The sequence below is a fragment of the Antennarius striatus genome, chromosome 17 (genome assembly GCF_040054535.1).
Source record: "Antennarius striatus isolate MH-2024 chromosome 17, ASM4005453v1, whole genome shotgun sequence".
Classification (NCBI taxonomy): domain Eukaryota; kingdom Metazoa; phylum Chordata; class Actinopteri; order Lophiiformes; family Antennariidae; genus Antennarius; species Antennarius striatus.
This window is the reverse complement of record NC_090792.1, coordinates 4,953,091-4,976,619: the sequence shown is the minus strand read 5'-3', so window position 1 is coordinate 4,976,619 and position 23,529 is coordinate 4,953,091. Positions and strand designations below refer to the sequence as shown.

Here is a 23,529-nt window from a genome sequence, read left to right as displayed (position 1 = left end):
AAAACTATAAGTACCTGGGACTGCAGCTAGACAGCAGACTGGACTGGTCACTCAACTCCAACTGTGTGTACAAGAAGGGGCAGAGCAGGATGTACTTCCTAAGGAGGCTGGCCTCCTTCAACATCTGTCCTAAGCTCCTTTTCATGTTCTATCAGTCCGTAGTCTCCAGTGTGCTGTCATACGCCATTGTGTGTTGGGGTGGGGGGGCCAGGAAAAGAGATATGGACCGTCTGAACAGACTCATCTGCAGAGCAGGCTCAGTGGTCGGGCTGAGCCTGGACTCTGTGGAGACGCTTCTGGAGAGCAGGACCATGTCTAAAATTAAGGCCATCATGAACAACACCAGGCACCCCCTACACACCACCTTCTCCCAGCAGAGAAGCACCTTCAGCGGCAGACTGCTGTCACACAGCGCCTCCACAGAGAGGCTGAGGTCCTCCTTCGTGCCCCGTGCCATCAGGGGGTACAATGACTCTCTCAGGAGGAGCAGGGGGGAGGTGGCGAGGTCAGCACGGGGTTGAATATGGATTTAATTTAATTTAATTTAAATTTAATTTTATACTGTTGTATATATATATATATATATATAATATATTTATTTTTTATACTGCTTTATATTTTAATTCAATTTTATACTGTTTAGATTTTATTTTATACTGTTTATATTTTAATACTGTAATATTTTTAAATTTTATACTGTTTATATTCTTAGTTATAGTTTAGTATATAAGTCCTGTTAGTGCTGCATGTGTCTGTCTGTTAGTGTAATGTATGTCTTGTGGTATGTCCTGTGATGTCAATGTTTCCTTTTCTCCTGGTGTTTATCCAGTATTATTTGTTATTTAATGCCTGAGCAGTGGATATATGCAATTTCCTCCGGGATTAATAAAGTATCTATCTATCTATCTATCTATCTATCTTGTAGCATACTTGTTGCCTGCTGAGAGTAATGATGATGATTACCTCAACTCACGTAACTATTTAAGGGTATGGCATTGCCCTTCAACATTTTCAGCCATTCAACACTGGAGGTCCATAATCCTTTTTATATATAATACCTGTGATTTAACCTTAGCATTACCCGTACTATAGCTCCATTCCTGCTGTCAGCCCACAGGTCCTGACACCAGTAACACCATATCCTACTGTATGTGTAATGTTCTGACTTAAGTCTGCACAGGCCATATTTCTGATTCTACCTAAGCTCTACAAAGGTCACTGCGCAAAGAGAGGCAGGTTCTCCTCGTTACAGACATGACATTCTAATTAAGAGTGCGAGCAGTGCTGACTGCATAACCCAGGAATCAAAAATTAATCACTCTCAGGGGAGCATGATTTTCCAAGCATGAATGGCAAAGAAAACCCAAGTCAGGAAAACAGAGATGAACTCACTTTTCTGGAGTTTTTCTTTTTTTCAAATTTGTTTAATTTCTGTCTTTTTAAGGATAAAGCCGGACCACAGTTAAAGGGAAGATGAGCAGGGTGTTTGGAGCCTTGATTTCCACTCTCTATTCCACAGTTGAGTGGAATAAAAAGAGCAGGATATTTTGCACAGCTTTACACACAGAGGCTCCATGTCATGTGACTATAGTCCCTCCAGTATTCATTAGTCTTGTGAGAAAGAAAAGAAATGCGATGTAAATGTTGAAAATCTGCATTTATGAGAGGTGAAAAGAGAGAAGAAGAGCTTGTTGGTTTGGTTTCCTGAGATTTCTTTTGTTGTGAGAACATTCAGTATAGTTTGGTATTGAGGTTTGTTTGATGGATTGTTTCTTCGTAAAGCCCTCAAAGAGCCAGACTGATGCCATTAAAACATGATCATCTTGTAAATGTGGAGACATAGAAGTTTCACACACCAGTCCACTAGCCCGTAAAGGGGAAGTGTGATGAGTTTCCATCCTCTTTCAGATTTGGGTTTGTTGGCTGAGCTCCACAGTCTGCGCTGCTCCTCAAGACCGGTGCTGTTCTCTGCTATCCATAGAGACAGTGCTCCCCTCTGCGAGCCTCCAGAACACAGCAAAAAGCGTACCTGTTGGATTAAGTTGGACATGTAGTTGATTTTAGGTTAATAATGTGACTCTGTAAATGAAACACCACAGCATCCTCCTTCGGATCATTTTAATTCAGTTATGCACCAACCAAGTGTGTTTTCTGACAAGGAAAGGATGCACTAAAAATTGCGTTGAGATCAATCAGCAATAGCCATCTGCTTGCTTTTAATCATACTGAGATTAATATAATTTAACCACCAACTTAATTTGGGTTACCTTGCTGTCTACATGCCTCAGCGCATCTCTCATTTCTGTCTCCAGGAGGGATATGGTGGGTGTAAAACTGTTTAAATTTAAACGACACACAAGCCACAGCATGAGCCAAATGGACAAAAGGAAATCCAGTGCTTGCTAACAAGCACGGACTGTGACTATGTCCCTCTACAGCATTGCATTGGAGCCAAGAAAATAATTCTTGCCTCCATTTAAGTGGAACAGATGGTGGCTAAAGCTTGATGTAAAGCACACATAGAGACGAGACAACCAAGACAACTGGATTCATGCTGAGCGCTTGAATCACACTTATCAACAACTGGATGCGGGGTCTTATCGTGAACAGCAAGACCACATGGTGACTGTTTAAACAATGAGATTACAAGCCCTGCATGCGCAGTGCACACTGGGCGAGACATGAAAGTAAATGTGATCTGCAGCTAATACCCCAAACTAATATCCTCAACACAGTTGTCCGAGAGCAGAAAAACTAGATTGAACATCACCAGTCCAGTATAGCGAAGGATTTAGAGTATTAATCTGGAATCATGACTAATCTTTGGCTGTCTGCCAAGATTCTCTGAGGTACATCTTGCAATGGTGTTATATTGCCTCCACTTCACCTCAAATCCACACCTGAAAAGGAACAATATTCTCCTACATTTTATTCTTCACTCTCCAGTTTTACTCTCTACCAGTTCTTACTGCCAATTCCTTTCTCATTTGTGGAGGCAAACTTAATTCCATCTCCTCCACTCCCATTATTTTGTTTTCCGACTTTTCAAACTCGACACCACCTCTCCATCTTTTTTCCCTCACTTCCGTTCTTCCATCTAATGTACTGTACACACGGAGAAGGTCAAAGTTAGCAGAGCTGAGTAATATTTAAAAAAATCCACATAACTCCAAACATTAAATGCAACATTGTCGATCAAGGCTCCGAGAACAAAATCATCCCCATGGACAGTGCTGTGAATAATGCGTGAATGCTGATATTTTCCCAAACAGGTCAGCTAATATAACCTGTGACTGCAGGGGTCAAACCCACTGTTTGTTTGGCTCTCTCAGGAAATGCAGATACCAAAGGGTTAATCTGCTGTCTTGAGACACTAAAGGTCCCATATTATGCTTTTTTAAATTCATGTCATTCAGCTGACAGATGTCCAACTACACTGTAGTTGAAATGTCTTCCCACAAAGTGATCCATGGTCCTCAATACCTTTGATTGAATATGATTATTATGAACCAAATTCCTCATCTGCTTTCAACAAACGATGGCCAATAAAACTGATTCTGATTCTGATTAAAATCACTTTGTTCTGAAACGCACTGTGTTAAAAGGGAGTGCCTACAAGCTCTCTGTGACCTCCCCCCTCCCACCTCTGAGCTGCCTCTATCAAAACCTCCCTCCCCCTCGCGTTCACGTGCGTTTTGTTTACGTGCACCCGCATTACAGATTGATAGATCACTATTGTCTGGAACTTTTTTAAGTTTCAGTAACTTCGCTGCTATGGATTTCGCTCTAATTCTTCTCGTGTTATGCATTCTTGTTTTTCATGATATAACGATTGATTTTTCAGCGCTAAGCATGGAGCTCCTTATTCAGTAACTCGTGTAAACTCAATGAGACCGGCCGGTGACATAATTAAAGTTCTGTTTTCCAACAATCGTCATGGACAATAAGAGATTGTGCATAACACAGGAGCTAAACTAACGCAAACTAATGAAACATGGGATGTCCTGGAGATAAAAAGAGTGTCAGATAGAGTGATGAGTCTGAAGCTAGAAATCAAAGTTGCAATGTTCAGTGGGTATGCTCCACAAGTGGGATGTGAGCTGGAGGAGAAGAAGCAATTCTGGTTGGACTTTGATGAAGTGATGCAGAGTAGAAGTGAGACAGTTGTCATTGGTGCTGACTTCAGTGGACATGTTGGTGCAGAAAACAGAGGTGATGAGGAGATGATGGGCAGGTTTGGTATCCAGGACAGGAATGTAGAAGGACAGATGGTGGTTGACTTTGCAAAAAGGATGGAGACATCTATAGTGAATACTTTCTTCCAAAAGAGGCAGGAACATAGGGTGACCTATAAGTGGCGGTAGGAGCACACAGGTAGACTACATCTTGTGTGGACGATGTAATCTGAAGGATTAGTGACCGCAGAGTAGTGATAGGCAAGAGTGTAGCCAAACAGCAAAGGATGGTGGTCTGTAGAATGTCTGGTGGTGAGGAATATGAAGAGGGAAAAGGCAGAGAAGGGGACGAAATGGTGGAAGGTGAAAAAGGAAGAGTGTTACATAACTTTTAGAAGGGAGTTAAGACAGGCTCTGAGTGGTCAGGAGTTCTGCACTGTGTTTTTGTAGATCTGGAGAAAGCTTATGACAGGGTGCCCACAGAGGAACTGTGGTATTGTATGAGGACGTCTGCAGTGGCAGAGAAGTATGTTAGAGCGGTGCAGGACATGCATGAAGACTGTAAGACAGTGGTGAGGTGTGCTGTAGGTGTGACAGAGGAGTTCAAGGTGGAGGTGGGACTGCATCAGGGATCAGCTCTGAGCCCCTTCTTGTTCGTTATGGTGATGGACAGCCTGACAGACGAGGTTAGACTGGAATCTCAATAGACTATGATGTTTGCAGATGACATTGTGATCTGTATTGAGAGCAGGGAAGAGGTGGAGGAGAAGCGAGAGAGGTGGAGGTTTGTCCTGGAAAGGAGAGGAATGAAGGTTAGCCGCAGTAAGACAGAGTACATGTGTGTGAATGAGAGGGACCCAAGTGGTAGAGTGAGGTTACAGGCAAAATAGATCATTTTTAAGTAATTAGGGTTAACAGTCCAGTGCAATAGAGAGTGTGTAAAAAAGGTGAAGAAGTGTGTACAGGAAGGATGGAACGGATGGAGAAAAGTGTCAGGTGTGATGTGTGATAGAAGGGTTTCGGCTAAAATGAAAGGAAAGGTGTATAAAACTATTGTGAGACCAGCATTGTTGTTTCGTCTGAAGACAGTGTCACTGAGGAAAAGACAGGAGACAGAGCTGGAGGTAGCAGAGATGAAGACGCTGAGGTTCTCTTTGTGAGTGACCAGGACGGATAGGATCAGGAAAGACTACATCAAAAGGAAATCACATGTTAGAGGTTTTGGAGATAAAGTCAGAGAGGCCAGACTGAGATGGTTTGGACATGTCCAGAGGAAAGATAGTGAATATATCGGTAGAAGGATGCTGAGTTTTGAACTGCCAGGCAGGAGGCCTAGGGGAAGACCAAAGAGGAGGTTTATGGATTTAGTGAAAAAGGACATGAAGGTAGTTGGTGTGAGAGAAGAGGAAGCAGAAGACAGGATTAGATGGAGGCAACTGATTTGCTGTGGCGACCCCTGAAGGGCAAAGCCGAAAGGAAAAGATGAAGTAGGGATTAAATGAAGGTGACAGTAACTCAGTTCACAAGGACTTGGCTCGAGGACTGGAAGGTTCAAATCCAGCATGGTCTTGATTCAATCATGTTTTTCCCTCTTACAAGAAGTAATAAAGTTTTTTTGCTGCATTTTAACAAAACTATGGATCCCATATAGAATCCCATGACAACCCATGTGGTAGGTTACTAATCTGTGTGCATGCTTTTTAGATCTGGTGTATGAATTGAACAGCAGCAACCCTGACCGTGATATTATCCTAGACTAGACCTCTGACATCTCCATCCAATAAAGAACACATTTACAGACAGGTCCATAAATATTGGGACATCAACACTATTTTCATCTTTTTGGCCACACAAACAAGACAAGCTTTAAGTCCAGACTTTCAGCTTTAATTTGAGGGTATTTACATCAAGGTCAGTTGAACAGTGTGGCAATTACAACAGTTTCTACATGTACCTCCCACTTTTTAAGGTACCAAAAGTAATTGGACAATTGGCTGCTCCACTGTTCCATGGCCAGGTGTGTTCCGTGGCCAGGTGTTTGTGATTCCCTCATCATCTCATTTATAAGAAGACAAAAGGTCTAGAGTTAATTCGAGGTTTGCATTTGGAATCAAATTGCTGTCAGCTCTCATTATAAGGTCCAAAGAGCTGTCACTATCAGTGAAGCAAGCCATCACTAGGCTGAAAAAGCAAAGCAAACTCATCAGAGATAGCAAAAACATTAGGTGTGGCCAAATCAACTGTTTGGAACACTCTTAAAAAGAAAGAACGCACTGGTGAGCTCAGCAACACCAAAAGAACTGGAAGACCACGGAAAATGACTGTGATGGACGACAGAAGAATTATTTCCCTGGTAAAAAGAAACCCCTTCACAACAGTTTGCTACATCAAGAACACTCTCCAGGAAGTAGGTGTCTCTGTGTCAAAGTCAACAATCAAGAGAAGACTTCACCAGAGTGAATACAGAGGCTTCAGCACAAGATGTAAACCATTGGTGAGCCTCAACAACAGGAAGACCAGATTAGAGTTTGCCAAAAAACATCTAGAAAAGCCGATACAGTTCTGAAATAACATCCTATGGACAGATAAGACAAAGATAAACTTGTACCAGAATGATGGGAAAAGACCAGTATGGAGAAGGAAGGGAACTGCTCATGATCCAAAACATACCACCTCATAAGCGAGGCATGGTGATGGTACTGTTATGGCGTGGGCATGTATGGCTGCCAATGGCATTGGTTCTTTTGTATTTATTGATGATGTGACTGCTGACAAAAGCAGCAGTATGAATTCTGAAGTGTTTTGGGCAATATTATCTGCTCATATTCAGTCAAATGCTTCAGAACTCACTGGACGGCGCTTCACAGTGCAGATTGACAGTGACCCAAAACATACTGAGAAAGCAACAAAAGAGTTTTTTAAGGCAAAGAAGTGGATGTTATGGAATGGCCAAGTCAATCACTTGGCCTGAATCCAACTGAGCATGCATTTTACTTGCTAAAGAGAAAACTGAAGGGAAAATGCCCCAAGAACAAGCAGGAACTGAAGACAGTTGCAGTGGAAGCCTGGCAGAGCATCACCGGGAATGAAACCCAGTGTCTGGTGATGTCTTTGCATTCCAGACTTCTGACTGTCATTAACTGCAAATGATTTGCAACCAAATATTAAAAGTGACAGTATGATTTTATGATTGTTTAGCTTGTCCAATTACTTTTGGTCCCTTAAAAAGTAGGGGGCACATGTAGAAACTGTTGTAATTCCTACACCGTTCACCTGATTTGGATGTGAATACCCTCAAATGAAAGCTGAAAGTCTGCACTTAAAGCTCGTCTTGTTTGTGTCATTTCAAATTCTTTGTGGTGGTGTACAGGGCCAAAATGATGAAAATAGTGTTGATGTCCCAATATTTATGGACCTGACTGAAATTGACATAACACTGAACATATTTAACACATTAAAACATTTAACTCGGCTAGTCTTACACAGCCATGAGCACTAATATGGACTTGTGTTTGTCTCACTGGTGTGGTGGCCAGCCGTAGCAGTCCTGATGTACGATAAGGCCAGGATCCATGCAAACACAGTTGTTAATGTAGACTTTTTCACTTGGGGGTCGCTTGTATGATAAAACACATTGGAAAAATACATTTATTAAAAAAAAAAAAGCCTACTTCCTATTTTGTAAACATAAAATACAAGCATCACATACTCAGAATCCTTCCTGAGATGTGTTTTCATATTGTAGAGAACCAACTTAAAGTTATGCCAGGTACACTCTCATTTGAGACACTGCTCACAGAATGAGGCTAAATTCAACTTGTATACGTGGAAGCAGAAATAAATTAGAGATTCCCAGCAAAAGGCATCAGCTCAATACAAGTTTTGTTGAAAAAAATACTGACTAATGCTCCAGAAGCAAAACCAAGGACAGAAGCAAAAAAAATCTATACACCAAATATGCCTGAAGGTGTCATTTCATGTTGTGGAGAATATTTCTACAAAGTTTCATAAAAAAAATATATTAAAATGTTATGCTTCATAAACCTCTATGCCCCCTCCTCACTTTTCTAATGAAAGGGAAAGAAACACATTTAGAGTGAAGAGCATTTAGAGTATTTTTTTCTTCTTCCTTTAATTATCCCAAAACAAGATTTTAAGTGTGAAGAAACAATTAAGCCACATTTTCATCTGTTTTAATATAGTATGCAAATGTAAGCCTACCCTGTATTTCTGCAGGCAGGAGACCTTTCATCAGTTAATAACATTATTATTACATGTTACGGCAGCAGTTTCTCAGAACAGTAAATTGATAGCAGTTCTTTACTCTCTTCTTCTTGGAGGTTTTCATTTCAACAGCTCCAGCAAAACTTCTGCAACACTAATAATATGTTTTCCAAACTCAACCTTGAAACATTCTGTCTTAGACAAGTGGATATCGAGCATTAGTTAAAAAACTATTTCTCATCTAATATGTTTTTCCACAAAATATGTTTCAGCTCTTTGCAAGTTACCTCTAACAAACCAGAAGTCAACACTCCTTCCAAAACATGTGAAAGAGATTGTGATTATTTGTCAGACAAATTTACTGATCTACGTCACAAATACAGTTCTCTCAGAATGCTAGCATTACGGTTAATTTATACAATAAAATGAAGATGCTATAATCTTTCTTAGCTTTCAATTTCATTTACAAAGTCCAAAGTCAGCTTGAGTAATAAGCTTGAGTAATGAAAGGAGAAACAGACAATGCTCTTTCTAAGTATCAATTTGTAGTGACACGCATCTTGGATTTTATCTAAGAAAAAAACAACCCCCCCCAAAAAAACGCTGCTTACAGAACAGAAAGCTCACAGATGTAGAAACAGCAGCTGGAGCCATGTGGGGCAGAGTGATCTAAATTGCACATGTCTGATGTCCGATTCTGAATCTTTATAAGGCTTTGCTCACGTTGCATGGTGAGTTTCTGAGAGGGGGAGGGAAGAGGGGGCTCCTCAGTATTGCAGTGCTCCGCTGACCTTTGGACTGGCCTCCTTCCACGCTGAAAGTTGCACCTTTGAAGACACGACACATTCTAAACACATAGAATACCACATACCGATTTACATGTAGACTTAAAATTCAGGATATGGAATTGATTAAATAATTCTTTAATGCAGGGCTCGAAATTGCGCCCATTTTGGTCGCATATGCGCCCAAACTTTTATCAGTGCGACTATTAAATATATTTGGGAGCACCAGTGCGACTAGGGAAAAAAATCTGGTGCGCCTTTTTTTGTGAAACCGCGCTCCTGCGGTCCTGCCAGGAAACAATGAGAGCGCAGCTGCGGCTGCTCTCCTGGGTGAGGGAGAGAGGAGGAACGGAGATGGACGGAGCGTCTCTATCGCTCTGTCACTGCCTTTGGTTTGGGTAGGTGCTCCTAAAGTCTTTGCTGGTGCTACTAACTTCTAAACTTGGGAGCACCAGTGCTACCAAGAAAAATAAGTTAATTTCGAGCCCTGTAATGGCATATTTAGTTTAATGTTTATTTATTTATTTATTTAAATTGTACATGCTGTTGTAACCCACAAAGGGACATTAAGAATGCACACTTTAGTACGTTATAATCAATCACACACATGCATATTAGTGTGTACAGGCCCCTGTAATATGCACCCACACACAAGTGGGCCTGTAAGCATGCAACAGGAGGTGGAGTGGTGGGCAGCCCCTTTGTGGAGCACCTAAATGAGAAACTTGTAAGGAGCACCTCGACAGTGGGAGGTGAGCTGACACCTCCCACTGTCAGCTCACACTCCGGATTTTTTTTGGGCAGGAGCGGGAATCGAACCGCCAATCATCGAACACCAGACGATCTGCTCTACCGCCCGCTCTACCACTGAGCCACTACCACCCCTTGTTTTGTTTAATGTAAACAAAACAAACCGTAGGCATATTTAATCATTAAACCCTATTCCTTTGAGAAAAATCACGCTCATTGGAGCAAAAGCCTTGAACAATCCAGATGGCATTGACTATCTGTCATGTCAGGCAATATACTGAGAAACAAAATCAGATGGTAAATCACCAAATGTGGGCTAAAATTACAACCCTCCCTTAATAGTCATTAATACAAGCCTGAGTCCCTGCACTGATGATGACAGGCAGGTTTAAATGAATGTGTATACCCAGTATAACACTTTTGTTGTGCTGTGCTGAGCTTTACATGAGGTGCCACATACAGGAGTTTTGGTGGTTTCATTCACAAAATGTTAGACTCAAATATTCAAGATCATTGGTATAAAATTCCAAAGTTTTATGTTACTGTAAGACATTCAGTTTTGGAAGTTCAGATAAGACAGAAATCCACAAAAAGGCCTCATTGTCATCTGAGTACAAAGCAGTTATAGCAGTATCATATCATAAGAGACATGCATGAGCCACCTGATGCCAAGCAGCTCTGTCTGGAAGCTTTGGCTGGGGACTGCAGTCTCCTCCAGGAGAGACCGCGGCCCTTAATTGACACCCAGCTGCACTCGTCTTCTTCAAAAGAGCAGTAACTGCCGTTGAGAAAGTGACCTGCAGAGACAGAGAGAAGGAATGCATCAGGGGAAGAGGAGATCATAAGGATGGGGCTTGAAATGGGTGAGGTAAAGGAGCATATAATGAGTGGACAGGCATGGCAGGGGGGCTAGATGAGATAGAATGGAGTGAACACTGACAGGCAGACTGCCAAGCAGAAAGGAGACAGGAGTGGCATCGGGACTGGGAATCAAGAAGTTGAGTGACAGTGAAGGGGAAGAGGTTGAGAGGAGAGAGGCATGCATGAGCTGCAGGACTAATGGGACCAAACTTGGTGAAAATAAGGTTGGAGGTGTGATGTAATAGTGTGTGTGTGTTCAGAGTGACTGTAGACCCGATGAAGAAGACAGGAGATAAAAGAGGAAGAGGACCCAAGAGGAAATGAGTAAGACCAGTTGGAGATGGAGTTTGTGGGATTGCAATGAGCTTGACTTCACTTCACAGGCTAGCAAGAGTATCAGAAGCATTGTGTCCATCTGCTAGAATTTACATGGTTAGCATAGATGACAGCAATACTGTACGTTGTATAAACATCCATGTATTTTTCACTTTCAAAACAATTTGCCAATCCATATTCACTTCCAGATAACGGAGCTGTGTGTAAATATTCATACAGAGAAACACATTTTAGAGATGGCAACATCAGAAATAACGGCTAGATAAATAAATAAATATAAAAGTCATATGGAGAAGTAATATTCTGTTACTATCATTCATACGAGCATATACAGTATATAAAACAAAAAAACGTGACTGATATCTGTTGACAATTTAATGTTGACAATGTGTCAGAAACAACTGGTAAGACCTGTCAAATTGTAAAACATACTGTACACTTGAACACTATACAGTGAAAAAGCAACCAAAAATAGCAACCAAAATAGTACTGGCAAAAGGTACAGCACTGGAAATAAATCTCCAACCACGTCCCCAAACGGTTTAGAAAAAGACAGAATGTTTGATGACACCTGATGTGAAAGAATGTTAAAATATATTATTTGGTATCTGTTTGGTTCATAGACTGTTCAGTGTTTTACATGGTGCTATTATAATAGTTTTTAAATTCACCAATGGCATACTTATTTTTAAAATCACATTGTTTTGTGATTTTAGGGGTTGCTGATTGTTTCAAATTCAAACCAGACTTCAGTTGAAAGAGACTTTGATAACTCTGAGATGGCTTTGAGCATCTTTTCAGTGTTTCAAAGTTTGCTTATATTCTTTTATCCCTTGCTGTTTGTGAATGCCCATTACCGAGAAAAAAAATCCATGAATTTTCTGATAACAGTGTGGTTTTTGGAAGTGGTATCATCCAGATAGTGGAAGTGAAACTAGCCCGAGCAGAGATCATAAAGCAGGTACTGTATTTCTTAAGAAGAAAAACAAGGGAAATGTGGCTTATCAATGGCAGTATTTTTCAATTATTTCTAATATACAAAAGGCTTTCCTATTTCAGCTACCCAAAGAAAGTCAAACGAAAGGCATTTCATTTCTACTCTAAAGTAACACAAAGAAAAACACTAAAAGCCATGCTTTTTTCTTTGATTTTCTCTTCAGCTTGTAAATAACTCTCTGGGCTTCTCTTTCTTCTTCCTGGATAATAAGTAAATTTAATTTTTTTCCCTGTCTTGTGATATGATGACTCACCCGCCTTGTTACGTAAACCAGTTAGTGTCACTTAAATGTTCCTCATCCACAACACAGAGATTCAAAGTCACATCATGTGATAGCCGTTCATGACACAAATAAAGAAGCCAATGATTCTGTCATATTAACTCTGTGCACCAATGATCACCATCGAAAACATCTTAACGCACCAATGTATCCAACCCAAAGCTCTTTCAAGGCATGGATATGGCTGAAACAACAGAAGCATCACTACATGATGCTATTTGACAGCAAGATTAAAGAAGCTAAGAATAATTATTATAAGTCAAACACAACATGTTGTGAAAGCAGTGGATTTATCGTCACATTGATTTCCTAGTCTAAAAAGAAAAAACACCTTTGTGCATCCATTCTAGACAAATCTGACCAAAATGACTTAAAGTACAGGCATGTCCTGCATAATTTTAATTTTTTTCAAATGGATTTGCTTCCACTCATCTTAGTTTTGTTGCTCTTATGATCTGGCATCTAATTGAAATGATTGAGTTTATGAAGTAATAATAACATACACTTACACTGCCACCTGTTTTTGACACCTCACATTAATTATAGTCAGCAACGTTGCTCTAAGAAAAAAACAAATACTCAACATCACAATTCTGGTCTCACTGCATGAGGAGTGATCTTTAGATGTTTTCAAATATGAAGGACCACAACACAATTGGAATCTTGCATATAGACCCATGCATTACTTTCCTGCTTGTACCCACCTTTCATAAGAGCAGCCTTCTTCTATAGTTGCAGGTTTAATGCAAATGGTGTGATATCTGCAGAGTTTAGATCAAATAAAAACTACCACAGGGTGGTTTGAGTCTCGAAGAGTGAAGGATATGTGCATGCATAATGATGCTAGGGTAGAATAGTGTTGAAGATCCGCAGGGACTTAATTTCCTTTCTATATCAGGAATCTTTATGATTGACACAAGCTAGGTTTGCTCTTTGTGCGTTTTCTCTGCTGTATTCTGCAAACGAGCCTTGACATGACTTATAAAGAATGTAAAAAGATCAAATGAATTAAAGAAAAGTTGTGGATGTATCATAGAAAAGGGGTCATCATAGAAATAGAGAGTATTATTTGATTTTGGCAGTGGGGGGTAATTGTTTTTGTGGTAAACAGAGGCTAAGGTAGACTGTGGTTGACAAAACAGAGACGTAGATGAGAGTGTCAGGTGGCCAGATGAAAGATCTACAGATCTCTGGTCCTTGTCCTCAATCAAAAAGGATAAATCTTCCAATGATTCTAAGAATGGATTCATGGACAGTGATAGAACCTTGATTCATAGTAAATGACAGCTGGCCTTCATGCCTCTGCACGCTCAAAATTATGTGGGCACTCAGTGGAAAAGATGAGTGGACATGTCCGGAACACAGCCGTCGAATCTTTCATTTCCCAGTAGTATCACGGCATTCGAGCCATTCTTGTCTGTCTTCGTCAAGCGTTATACAGGACTTACCCTGCTCTAAATGTAGAATTACTATGTCTTATTATGATCCTCGCATTCACGAATATTCATATGGTTATAGTACATAATCCTTTTCCTGCAAATGGTTGCTGAATTAAGTCAGTAGTGTGCACAAGCTGGCTGATTATGTATCCTCATCTTTCCAATTGTGCCTTTTACAATCAAAATATTCAACACAACGTTGAAGTGAGGATTTTTCCCTTGAGTTAACCTCTCAGAGGGATACTCACCTTCTCTTTGCCCTCTCATCTCCAAGCTCCCATATAGTTAGCAAATCCATGCACACACAAAGGAGCAAAAATCATTTCAATATGTGCCACATGGGAGGCTGACTTCCATTGTTGGTGTGAACTAATTAATCATGTACATTTTATTATGGTTGAGAAATCCTAAATTATCAGAGCAACAAAAACAATAGTAGGAGTTTGAACTGCATGGATGCAGGTAGAACTAAAAATAGTTCTGTGACACCCACACACATTCACACACATGTTCACACAAACAGCAATACCTGTGGGATTTCCCTCATGAATAAAATGTCAGCATACTTAGTTTGAGTTCCTTCAAGGTCTTGGAAAAAGCAGAGAGCATAAAACAAATGTGTAAAGAGATAGAAACCATCTACTATGGAACATGTCAGGGGTGTAAAATGCTAGCAAAGCATAGCCACGCTGCCTTTTTTCTGTCTTTACTCTTCGCTTTCTATCATTTCTTGCACTGTTGGACAGGATGCAACGACTTCATTAAGGATGATTCACTGTGGCTCAACTCTCAACCCGGAGATGAAAGCGAGAGAGAAGGCTGACAAACATGAAGATGTGAAAAAAGAGTGAACTCACGACATAGATCGCCTTCGTCATCGCCGAGTGGACAGTCTGTACTGAAGTCACACAGTTTGTCCAGTGGAATCCCAGGTCCCTGGTGACAGTGGTATTGGCCCTCCAGTGTGACGTTTGGGCTGGGTGAAGATGCTGGGTGGAAGAAGAGATAATCGGGGAAGAATGGAAGACAGGCAATTATGAGCAAAGTTTTCTTCACACAGCAGCTCTTCACAATTTAGATAGATATAGAGATAGATAGATATACTTTAATGATCCCAAACTGGGAAATCCACAAACTTGTTGCGAAACAATTTGTCTTCACAGTCAGAAAATGATGCGGGAAACCATAAAACAAAAGTAGAACAAAAACAACCAGAAAATCGGCTTTTGAAGCTGAGTAAACAATTATATTCCAGGCTATTGACTTTCACTGCTAAAATTGTAATTTAGATAACACATATGAATCAGTTTTTCACGGAAAACACAACGTACAACTGTATATGAAAATACATTACTTGGTGACAAAGACCAATATGACTCCTGTAAAGCCTTGCATGACATCCTTAGACAAGCTTGAAACATCATAAATAACTGGCTAAGGCTGCATAAACATCTGGCTTTTAATGCAGTATTGTATATATCCATGAGGCAATGAGCACAAACAGCAAACAAATGACCTACATACTGTAGCAGGTAGTAGGATGGGAGGCAGCACACACATATCCATTCACCAACTGATATCAGGCTCACAACTGCAACCTGGGATGTTTGCATATCTATGCAAATCAGAGAGAGGGTATCTCTAGGATGTTGAAAGTCATTGCCCACCTTCATCTGGATCATCACAAGTTAATCTCGGTACATAGAACAAAAACTCTCGACTGATGTGAATATCAGTTCTTTCCCTGTCTGGGACTCGGTCTTTATCGTGAGTGACTGGCTCTGTTTACTGTTTCGTCCTTCATACAATATGCATTATGTATATTTGTTCTCCACTCACATGAACTCTGAGAAGGAAGTCTGATAAATTGGAAACCATGACAGGAGAAGAGAAGCAGCTAACACACCAAACTCAGATAGGGATGCAAAGTGAATAAATGTCTGTCCGTCTGTCCGTCCGTCCATCCATTTTCTGTTACCCGTTTATCCACTGTGGCGGGTCATGGGGAGCTGGAGCCTATTACAGCTAGCTTAGGGTGTGAGGTGGGGAAACTCAAGGTGCGACGCCAGTGCACTGCAGAGACACACAGTGGCTCCGCAGTGCCGCTGTGTGGCTCCTACCGTCAATTTGGGACAGGCCAATTAACCTGAAGCGCACGTTTTTGGAGGTGGGAGGAAGTCGGAGAACCTGGAGAGAATGTGCTTGATGTATTTAGTTTGCATAATTTTATGTATAGCATGACAAGATTAATACAAAGAAACACGTTGGATTTACTAAATATTAATTCAAAATGTCATTGCAAAAATGTGCAAAAAATGTCATTTTCTTTTATTTTTAGCATTTGTTGAGTTTATCTGTTCTGTGGAAATGTGAAATGTACACACACATTTACACACATTGTTCTGACTGTCACATGAAAGGAATAGTCATGAAAGGAATAGCAGAACTGTTTCAGATTTGTTTTTTTGTATTTCAGTGTCCACTGTTTTTGAGAAAGCCTTTATTTATGAGGGATGAGAACATTTTGAAATAAGGGTCAAGGTCAGAGTTCAGTTTGAATTGTGGCTCATGTTCTCACAAACCATGCCAGTATCCCCCATCCACTCTGTGGGGGTGGAACGAAAGATGTAGAAGCCAAATAACATTGGCAGGAAAATAAAATCTACAGCACATGCTCAAAATAAGACAAACCAATACTAGTATGAACAGACAGAAGACGTAGAGTTTTAAGCAATTTCACTTATAAATTAAAGCATTTGGGGCGGCAGTGGCTCAGGGCTAGAGTGGACATCTTATGACCAGACATCGCCAGTACATCGGCGGTTCGATTCCCGCTCCTGTCAGACATCTGACATCCTCAGAGAGTGAGCTGACTGTGGGACGTATCAGCTCAACTCCCAGGCACTGCCGAGGCGCCCTTAAGGAAGGCGCCGTCCACTTGCAAGCTGCTAAACTGGGGCACCACCAGAATTAGCTGCCCGTCACTCTTGCCTCCTCATGTACTGTTGTTTCTACTAATTGCATGCATGCTGGCCCCTTGTGTGCTGTGGTTGTTTTTCAGGGTACTGCACGGTGGTACATGAAAATGAATGAATGAATGAATAAAACAAGACATGTATAGAGTGTAAAAAGCAATTTCCCCATTAGGGGATCAAAAAAGTGGATCTTCTAAATGCAATTGATGATGCAGTCTCTTCATGATGCTGTATGTTTAAACAGGTTTGATAGAGAAATCATTTATGAAGCAGGCATTTTGGCAAATTGTGTGGGTGGATGAGATTTAATTTAATATGGCCAAGTAAAATGTGTCAGTTCACACTAATGCAAAAGTTAAATGAATTACCTGCTCATAAAATTTGCAATGTAAAAAGTTTAATCACACAAATAAAGCAGTACATTCCGGTAATAGCACTGCAGTCATTACTGACATTCACTCATTAGAGCTACATGGAGAAATGTAAGTGCAGCAGAGGGCAGAAATATCACACTCACGGCATCACATTTTACTATTTTGTGACTGGTTGAGAAATCAGTGGGAAACTGACATAATCAACTCGGTGGAATCAGTGGAAAGATCTTTGTTTGTCAGACAAAAACACATTGGCCTTCCACTATAAATGGTTAGATAGAGCCGCATTAACATGGCAGTTAATAATCCAGCTTTAATTCTTTTAAAACGTCATATCCTGAGTGAAAGAGCTGAATGATTTCTTTCAGACCTTTTTTGTCAATGGGGCAGTGAATACATTCCCACACCTTAAACTGGACTTTGCAAATGTCCACACAAAAAAGTTAAGGAATAAGATAAATTGTGAATTTTTATTCAGATGAGTTGAGGAAGATGATTGCTTATTTCGTGTGGTTATAGATTTATTTTTTTCTATGTGTACTGGGTCAGGCTCGACACATGCATTATGCATTGTGTTCAGTGGCTTCCTCTCTGCAAAATGTTGACACTCTAAGTCAAATGATTTATCAAGAAAGAAAACTTATCTAGAGTTCAGTGAGGCCTCAAGGCGAGGCTTGTTAATCCATCGATTTATCTTACTTTAATGACAATGGGGTAAAAAGTATGGAAGCGGCGATGTCACTGAACTTTGGGCTCCTGGAGCAGGTTCGTGCAGTCAGACGTAGCCGCTGCACTCTTGGCCTACCACAGTTCTTAAATCACCCCTGTCAGATTGTGAAAACAAATGGGTCAGTGAGGGAAGAAGTGCCTGTAGCAGTGACTGTATTTTGTTTTCCCTGCGTTTAAGCAGTTGGTTTGTCTTTGTGAGGGGAATGATGAATGAATGGTAAGGTACTCCAGGGGCCGGGCATCCACCGATGTAGCACAACATGGATACACATAAATGGTAATCTAAGTTCTTGGTGGACACAGCTAAGCAGCTAACAATTAGGGCATATGAGCATAGTTGTTATTATTTCAAGAGTGGAAACTGTTACTGACAAAGAGAGCTGGGTGCATAAACAACAATTTAAACAACATTTCTAAAGGGAATTGGTTGACTTTAGCTCATTGAGATAAATTTTGCAGCTTTTGTATCTGAAGTACTACTTAAAACCAATTCTGATATAATAATAAATGCTAGAAAGTGTGAGCAAATATAACAAACCTGACACTCAAAAAGCTAAAAGGAGTCTTTCATGCAGTAATTAAGCAAATATATTTTTAGAGATCAAGAATATCACTGCACAGAATTCAGTCCAAACGAATGAAACACTATGAGACAAATTGCCACTCAAGGTTTCTCAGATGTCCATTTAGACATTCTTTTTTAATTATTATTGCTAATTATATCAATAAAAAAATCTAAAAAAGCATATTTACAGCATCATGTTCAGATGGATACCTTCAAACCGTCTGGGTTTTCATAACTAATCAGTCTTCTTCTTCTCTTCCTTTCGGCTTTTCCCTTCAGGGATCACCACAGCGAATCAGTTGCCTCCATCTAAGCCTGTTCTCTGCATCCTCTATTCAGTCTATATCCAAAACAGTATCAAATACTTTTAGAGTTGCAGGTCTGTCCCAGTCACGGTATCATCGAAAGATTTCATGAGAAGTGTGCTTTAATCTTGTATTCTTTCTTATGACCAGTGAGAGGAGACTCTGTGGTTGTAAAACAGACGTTAAGTTGTATGTAACTTTTTGAAAATTATTTCTAAGTCTTCAATTTCACGTCATTTTCATTACAGCATGAAGTTCAGTTTGTAAAATATGGTCTCATTTGGAATGAAGTCATACAACAGTGTATGCTTTGGGAAGCAGCCACCTTATTGCTATCATTTCATTGCAAGTTTAGACAAGAAATATATGATTGTAATGCTATATAGATGGCTTCAAAATCATAGTCCACAGCTAGTATGCATATTAATAACATCATGGTCTACTAAGTCCACACATTCTCATCTCAGCTCATCACAAACAACACATGTATACATGCAAAATCCTCCAAAGCCACAGAACCCTATCTAATGGATGTAAAAACTTTAAATCCATGACATGGCATCTTATCTTAGGTTATTTTATCTTTGAGAAAGATCAATGATGCACCAAGGGACTGAATTGATGTCAAGATATTTCAAGCCTGTTGATGAAATGAAATGTCTTCAAAACTAAAAAAAAAAAAAAGGATGGCCATGACCTGGACGAGTGAGAATCTACACATCAGTGATTCCTCTCCAGTCTCTTGTGTGATAGCTGTGTGTGTTTATGTGTGTTTGATCCACCACTAAACCACATCTTATGACCATCTCATATTTACATACTGTATTTTTGTTGCGTTGTGCCCAGACAACAGTACCTGATTCTGTGGAGAGGAGACAGGCCTCCATCTACATTGACACAGATCATATGTTATTAAATCAGAGGAACAGTAGAGAGACAGTAAGACAGACATTCATCTGCTGACTAGACTCCTCCACAATCCTTCCTTTTGTGTTAATATCAGGAGGGCGGGAGGAGAGACAGCTCCATCAGTCACAACACCTGAGTAATAAGAATTGATTGATAACATCTTTGAGTGGATAACTGCTGAATGATGAACAAGTACTCAGACAAGAGTGAATTAGAACATGGGAATCCATATAGCTGGTGACATCCAGTAGGCAAGAAGATGAGGAAGAGATCAATAGATACACAAATTCAGTTTTACCTGTCTCTCCTCATTTTGTTTGACTGATGCAACACAATGCTTGAGCTATGCAAAGGTAAATGGATAGATGAGGAACTTTGAAATTGACATTGTGATTTAGTTTTAAGCAATGAAGACCTGACAACTTTTGGGGAAAAATTAGAACTTTTGACATCAGCCTAAAAGTACTTAATTTCTACACTATCATAACCCTTGTATGTTGTTCATATTTTTGTTATTCAGCCACTGTTCATGGGTATGGTGGACCCGCTGCGTTTTTGTTGAGTAATTTTCTTCATAAATAACAGTGAAGATGATTGGCTGCTCAGTGTTATGTAGTAGTAAACTCCAGGTGAATGCCAGCTTCCCTAGAATATAAAAAGTGGTCCACTGTAAACAACAAAAAGCCTCTGGGCTTACTTCAGGCACACTCGCAGTGACCCAAGGATGTAGTTAAAACACCTTTATTGATTATGGCCTGTGTGAGAGAAAAAAATCTCAGAAAAATATCACAAAAAGAGGAAAACACCAACCAGGTTTTGACTTAGGATGGGTCTTCCTTAGGGCATGACTGAAAAGAGGCATAAACTGGAATAGAAAGTAGTGATTCCTCAGGCACTTACTGCAATACACTTTCAAAATTTTCCAAAATGAAGGTCATTAAAACACACTGTTTCAAATCAACTCCTGTTATAACGTAAAGAGAGGAGTGGTTGACATGAGTGATTGACAGGAATGATAGACAGGAGTAATTAACAGGAGTGAAAGACATAGCCTGGCCCCGTCTAAGCGAGAACACCGCCAACTCCCCAGATAAGGGCTAGTTCATCCCCAAGGTGAATTTCTTGGTGTCCGGTGGTAACGTAGCAGTGTGTTACAATGTATTTGCTCAGTTAGACGCACAAGTTGCTCAGTTGTTGGTTGTACAAATCAACTGTCCCAGCCAAAGAAGAGCAGAAGAGACCGTGGTTGGGCTTCACTTTTAATGGTAAAAATTGACAATGCAGTCCCAAAAGCAATGACACTTGAAGAAGTGCAAGAAGAAACAAAGAAGAAAGATGCAGTCCTATGCAAGGCGATACACTTCCTAATCACAGAAAACTGGCAATATGGCACCAACGGACACAACAGACGCTAGTCTCCAAATGAAAGCTCTATACCGTATGTGTCATGAACTAACAGTCAACACCGACAAGAACAATCTTCTCAGAAGTACAACAATTGTGTTGCCTTCATCTCTCCACCACAAAGCTGTCAGCCTAGCCCATGCTAGTCATTTAGGCATTGTCAAAACCAAACAGCTCCTGAGGGAAAAAAAGCATGGTTTTCAGGCATGGACGAACAACAGGTGAATACCTACTTGTGGTTGTTGACGAGTACTTGAGATTTCTGGAAGTGGAAATAGTCAAGTCCACAGCAGCCACTAACGTGATTCCCAAACTGGACAAGATCTTCTCATCCCTTGAGAATCCAACTCTTGTCAAAACGGATAACGGACAACCATTCAACGGACAACCCTTCAAAGACTTCAGCCAATACCTTGGTTTCAAACACAGGAGAATAACACCTTATTGGCCGAGAGAAAATGCCGAGGCAGAGCACTTTATGAAAACCTGAAGAAGACAATTACTGCTCCTCATTCAAAAGGCAAACCTTGGAAACAAAGCCTTTACACGTTTCACAGAAACTACCGTGCAACCCCTCATAGTAGCACTCAACAGACTACAGCTGAGTTACTGAATGGAAGGAAGCTACATACCACCCTACCCACCATTCATCACTCCACACCTAATTCCTAACTGCATGACACAGATAACCGTGCCAAGAAACGCATGAAAGAACACACTGACTGCTGGAATAGAGCCCCGCACACTGTTTTTAAACCAGGTGACACTATACTCTGCCATCAGCTGATCAAAGGCAAGTTAAAAACTCCTTACCTCGCTAAGCCCTACATCGTCATGAAGGTCAAAGGGTCAATAATAACAGCTGCCCAATCTGGACATGAAGTAACAAGGAACTCCTCCCACTTCAAACAGATTCCATCTTCAGTTGTGATTGGCTCAGACCACACTATATCTTTTGTAGAGGATGATCTTGACTTACACCTTTCAGATTTGCCAGATGAGGAGCTTGATCACCAAGAGGAAAATACCAATGTTAATCCTAACATACCAATCCAACCTGGGTACTCAATGAGAACCAATAGAAGGCCCACACCGTGTCTCATTGAAGAGCTGTAAGACATTGAAAAAGAATGGACTGTGCCTTTATGTGTAGGTATTCTATTAGTGTGTGATTCTGTTCACGTGCAGCAGTTTTAAAGCTGTGGAGACTATGGAAAAGGAAAACAGCTAAAAGCATTTTGAAATAAGGGAGGTATGTAAAGTTGCTAAAACATACATTAGAGCAGTGGAACGATTGGTTGTTAAGTTAACGTATTGTTTAGTAATCTTCACTGTGATTGGTTCTTTGCCTTATTGTTTTGTTGATTATACCTGCCTTACCATTCGGGCACACCAGATACACAAGTAAAGTAGTATACAGCAGTCCACTTTATCTGACCAACATTTTCCCACAACTTTATACTATTAACCATGTCCTCTCCATGAGAGGGGTTTGTAACGTGTGTTGACAGATGTACATGTAGCTCATTAGCATTTAAGGATGGAGGTCTGAAACAGCCTGTTCTGAGTAGAGATGGTTTGAGTGACTTTAAGACAGCTGAAATTTAAGACCACCCATCAGTTTGGGTATAAAATTTATTACAAAGAGTATAATATAGGACATTCATGGTTAAATGTGTGTACTTCACTGGTCTTAGGGTCCATAAACCCTTTTTGTTGAAGGATGTTTGATTAAAAATGCTCATAAGCAGTGGTAATTTCAAGTACATATAGAGAAACAGACAATATTTGAATCACAAATGAAGTTTGAAGGCCCTTAAAGTCATGGAAAGAGGGTCAGAGGAATAAAACAGCTTTGTTATTGAGATCCGTTGGGTCAACTGCTAGGTCCACAAGGTTTTCTGCTAATAATGAATTGAACTAATGTTGTGCTTCCTGTTTTCCAGCTGAAACCAATTCACTACTGAACAGTTTGCATAACCGAGTCATGCACATTCTGTTTTTGACATTCTACTGATAGAGATGTCTCACTATGTATGATATCATGAGATCATGCAAAGCAGTTTATCTTTCCAGTTGACTAAAACTTTTGCATAGTTTAATGGATGTTGCACAAAGATTTGAATACAGACAAGTGCATCAAAGCCGCTCTGCAAAATGAGTCTCCAATTATGAGGACAGATTCCTGCTGAGGGTAGATTCAGGGTGCAATTAATATCATTTTTGGTTTCTTATGGATCAGCAAGCATGACATTCATATCCTGAAACTCATGTGTGTTCTCTCAAACAACATAAGGAATTAATTTGAAGAATTGTGTGGTTTCATGTTCAGTATACTGTAGAGCAAAAATAAATGACAACAACACTCGAACCATGCATCAACCTCAGTGTCTGAGGTTGATGTAGATGTAGTTATAACTA

At 40.3% G+C, this 23,529-nt stretch overlaps 1 protein-coding gene across 1 annotated transcript in view; it reads right to left on the bottom strand.

Annotated features, from left to right (window-relative positions):
• alk (ALK receptor tyrosine kinase) overlaps positions 1-23,529 on the bottom strand; it is a 394,873-nt gene that overhangs the window by 55,536 nt on the left and 315,808 nt on the right. The window contains exons 6-9 of the mRNA XM_068338207.1: positions 14,705-14,836; positions 10,597-10,731; positions 9,123-9,226; positions 1,857-2,029 (exon numbers count right to left, since the gene is read on the bottom strand). Of these exons, the coding sequence (XP_068194308.1) occupies positions 1,857-2,029; positions 9,123-9,226; positions 10,597-10,731; positions 14,705-14,836 (544 nt within the window). The remainder of the gene's footprint in view (positions 1-1,856; positions 2,030-9,122; positions 9,227-10,596; positions 10,732-14,704; positions 14,837-23,529) is intronic.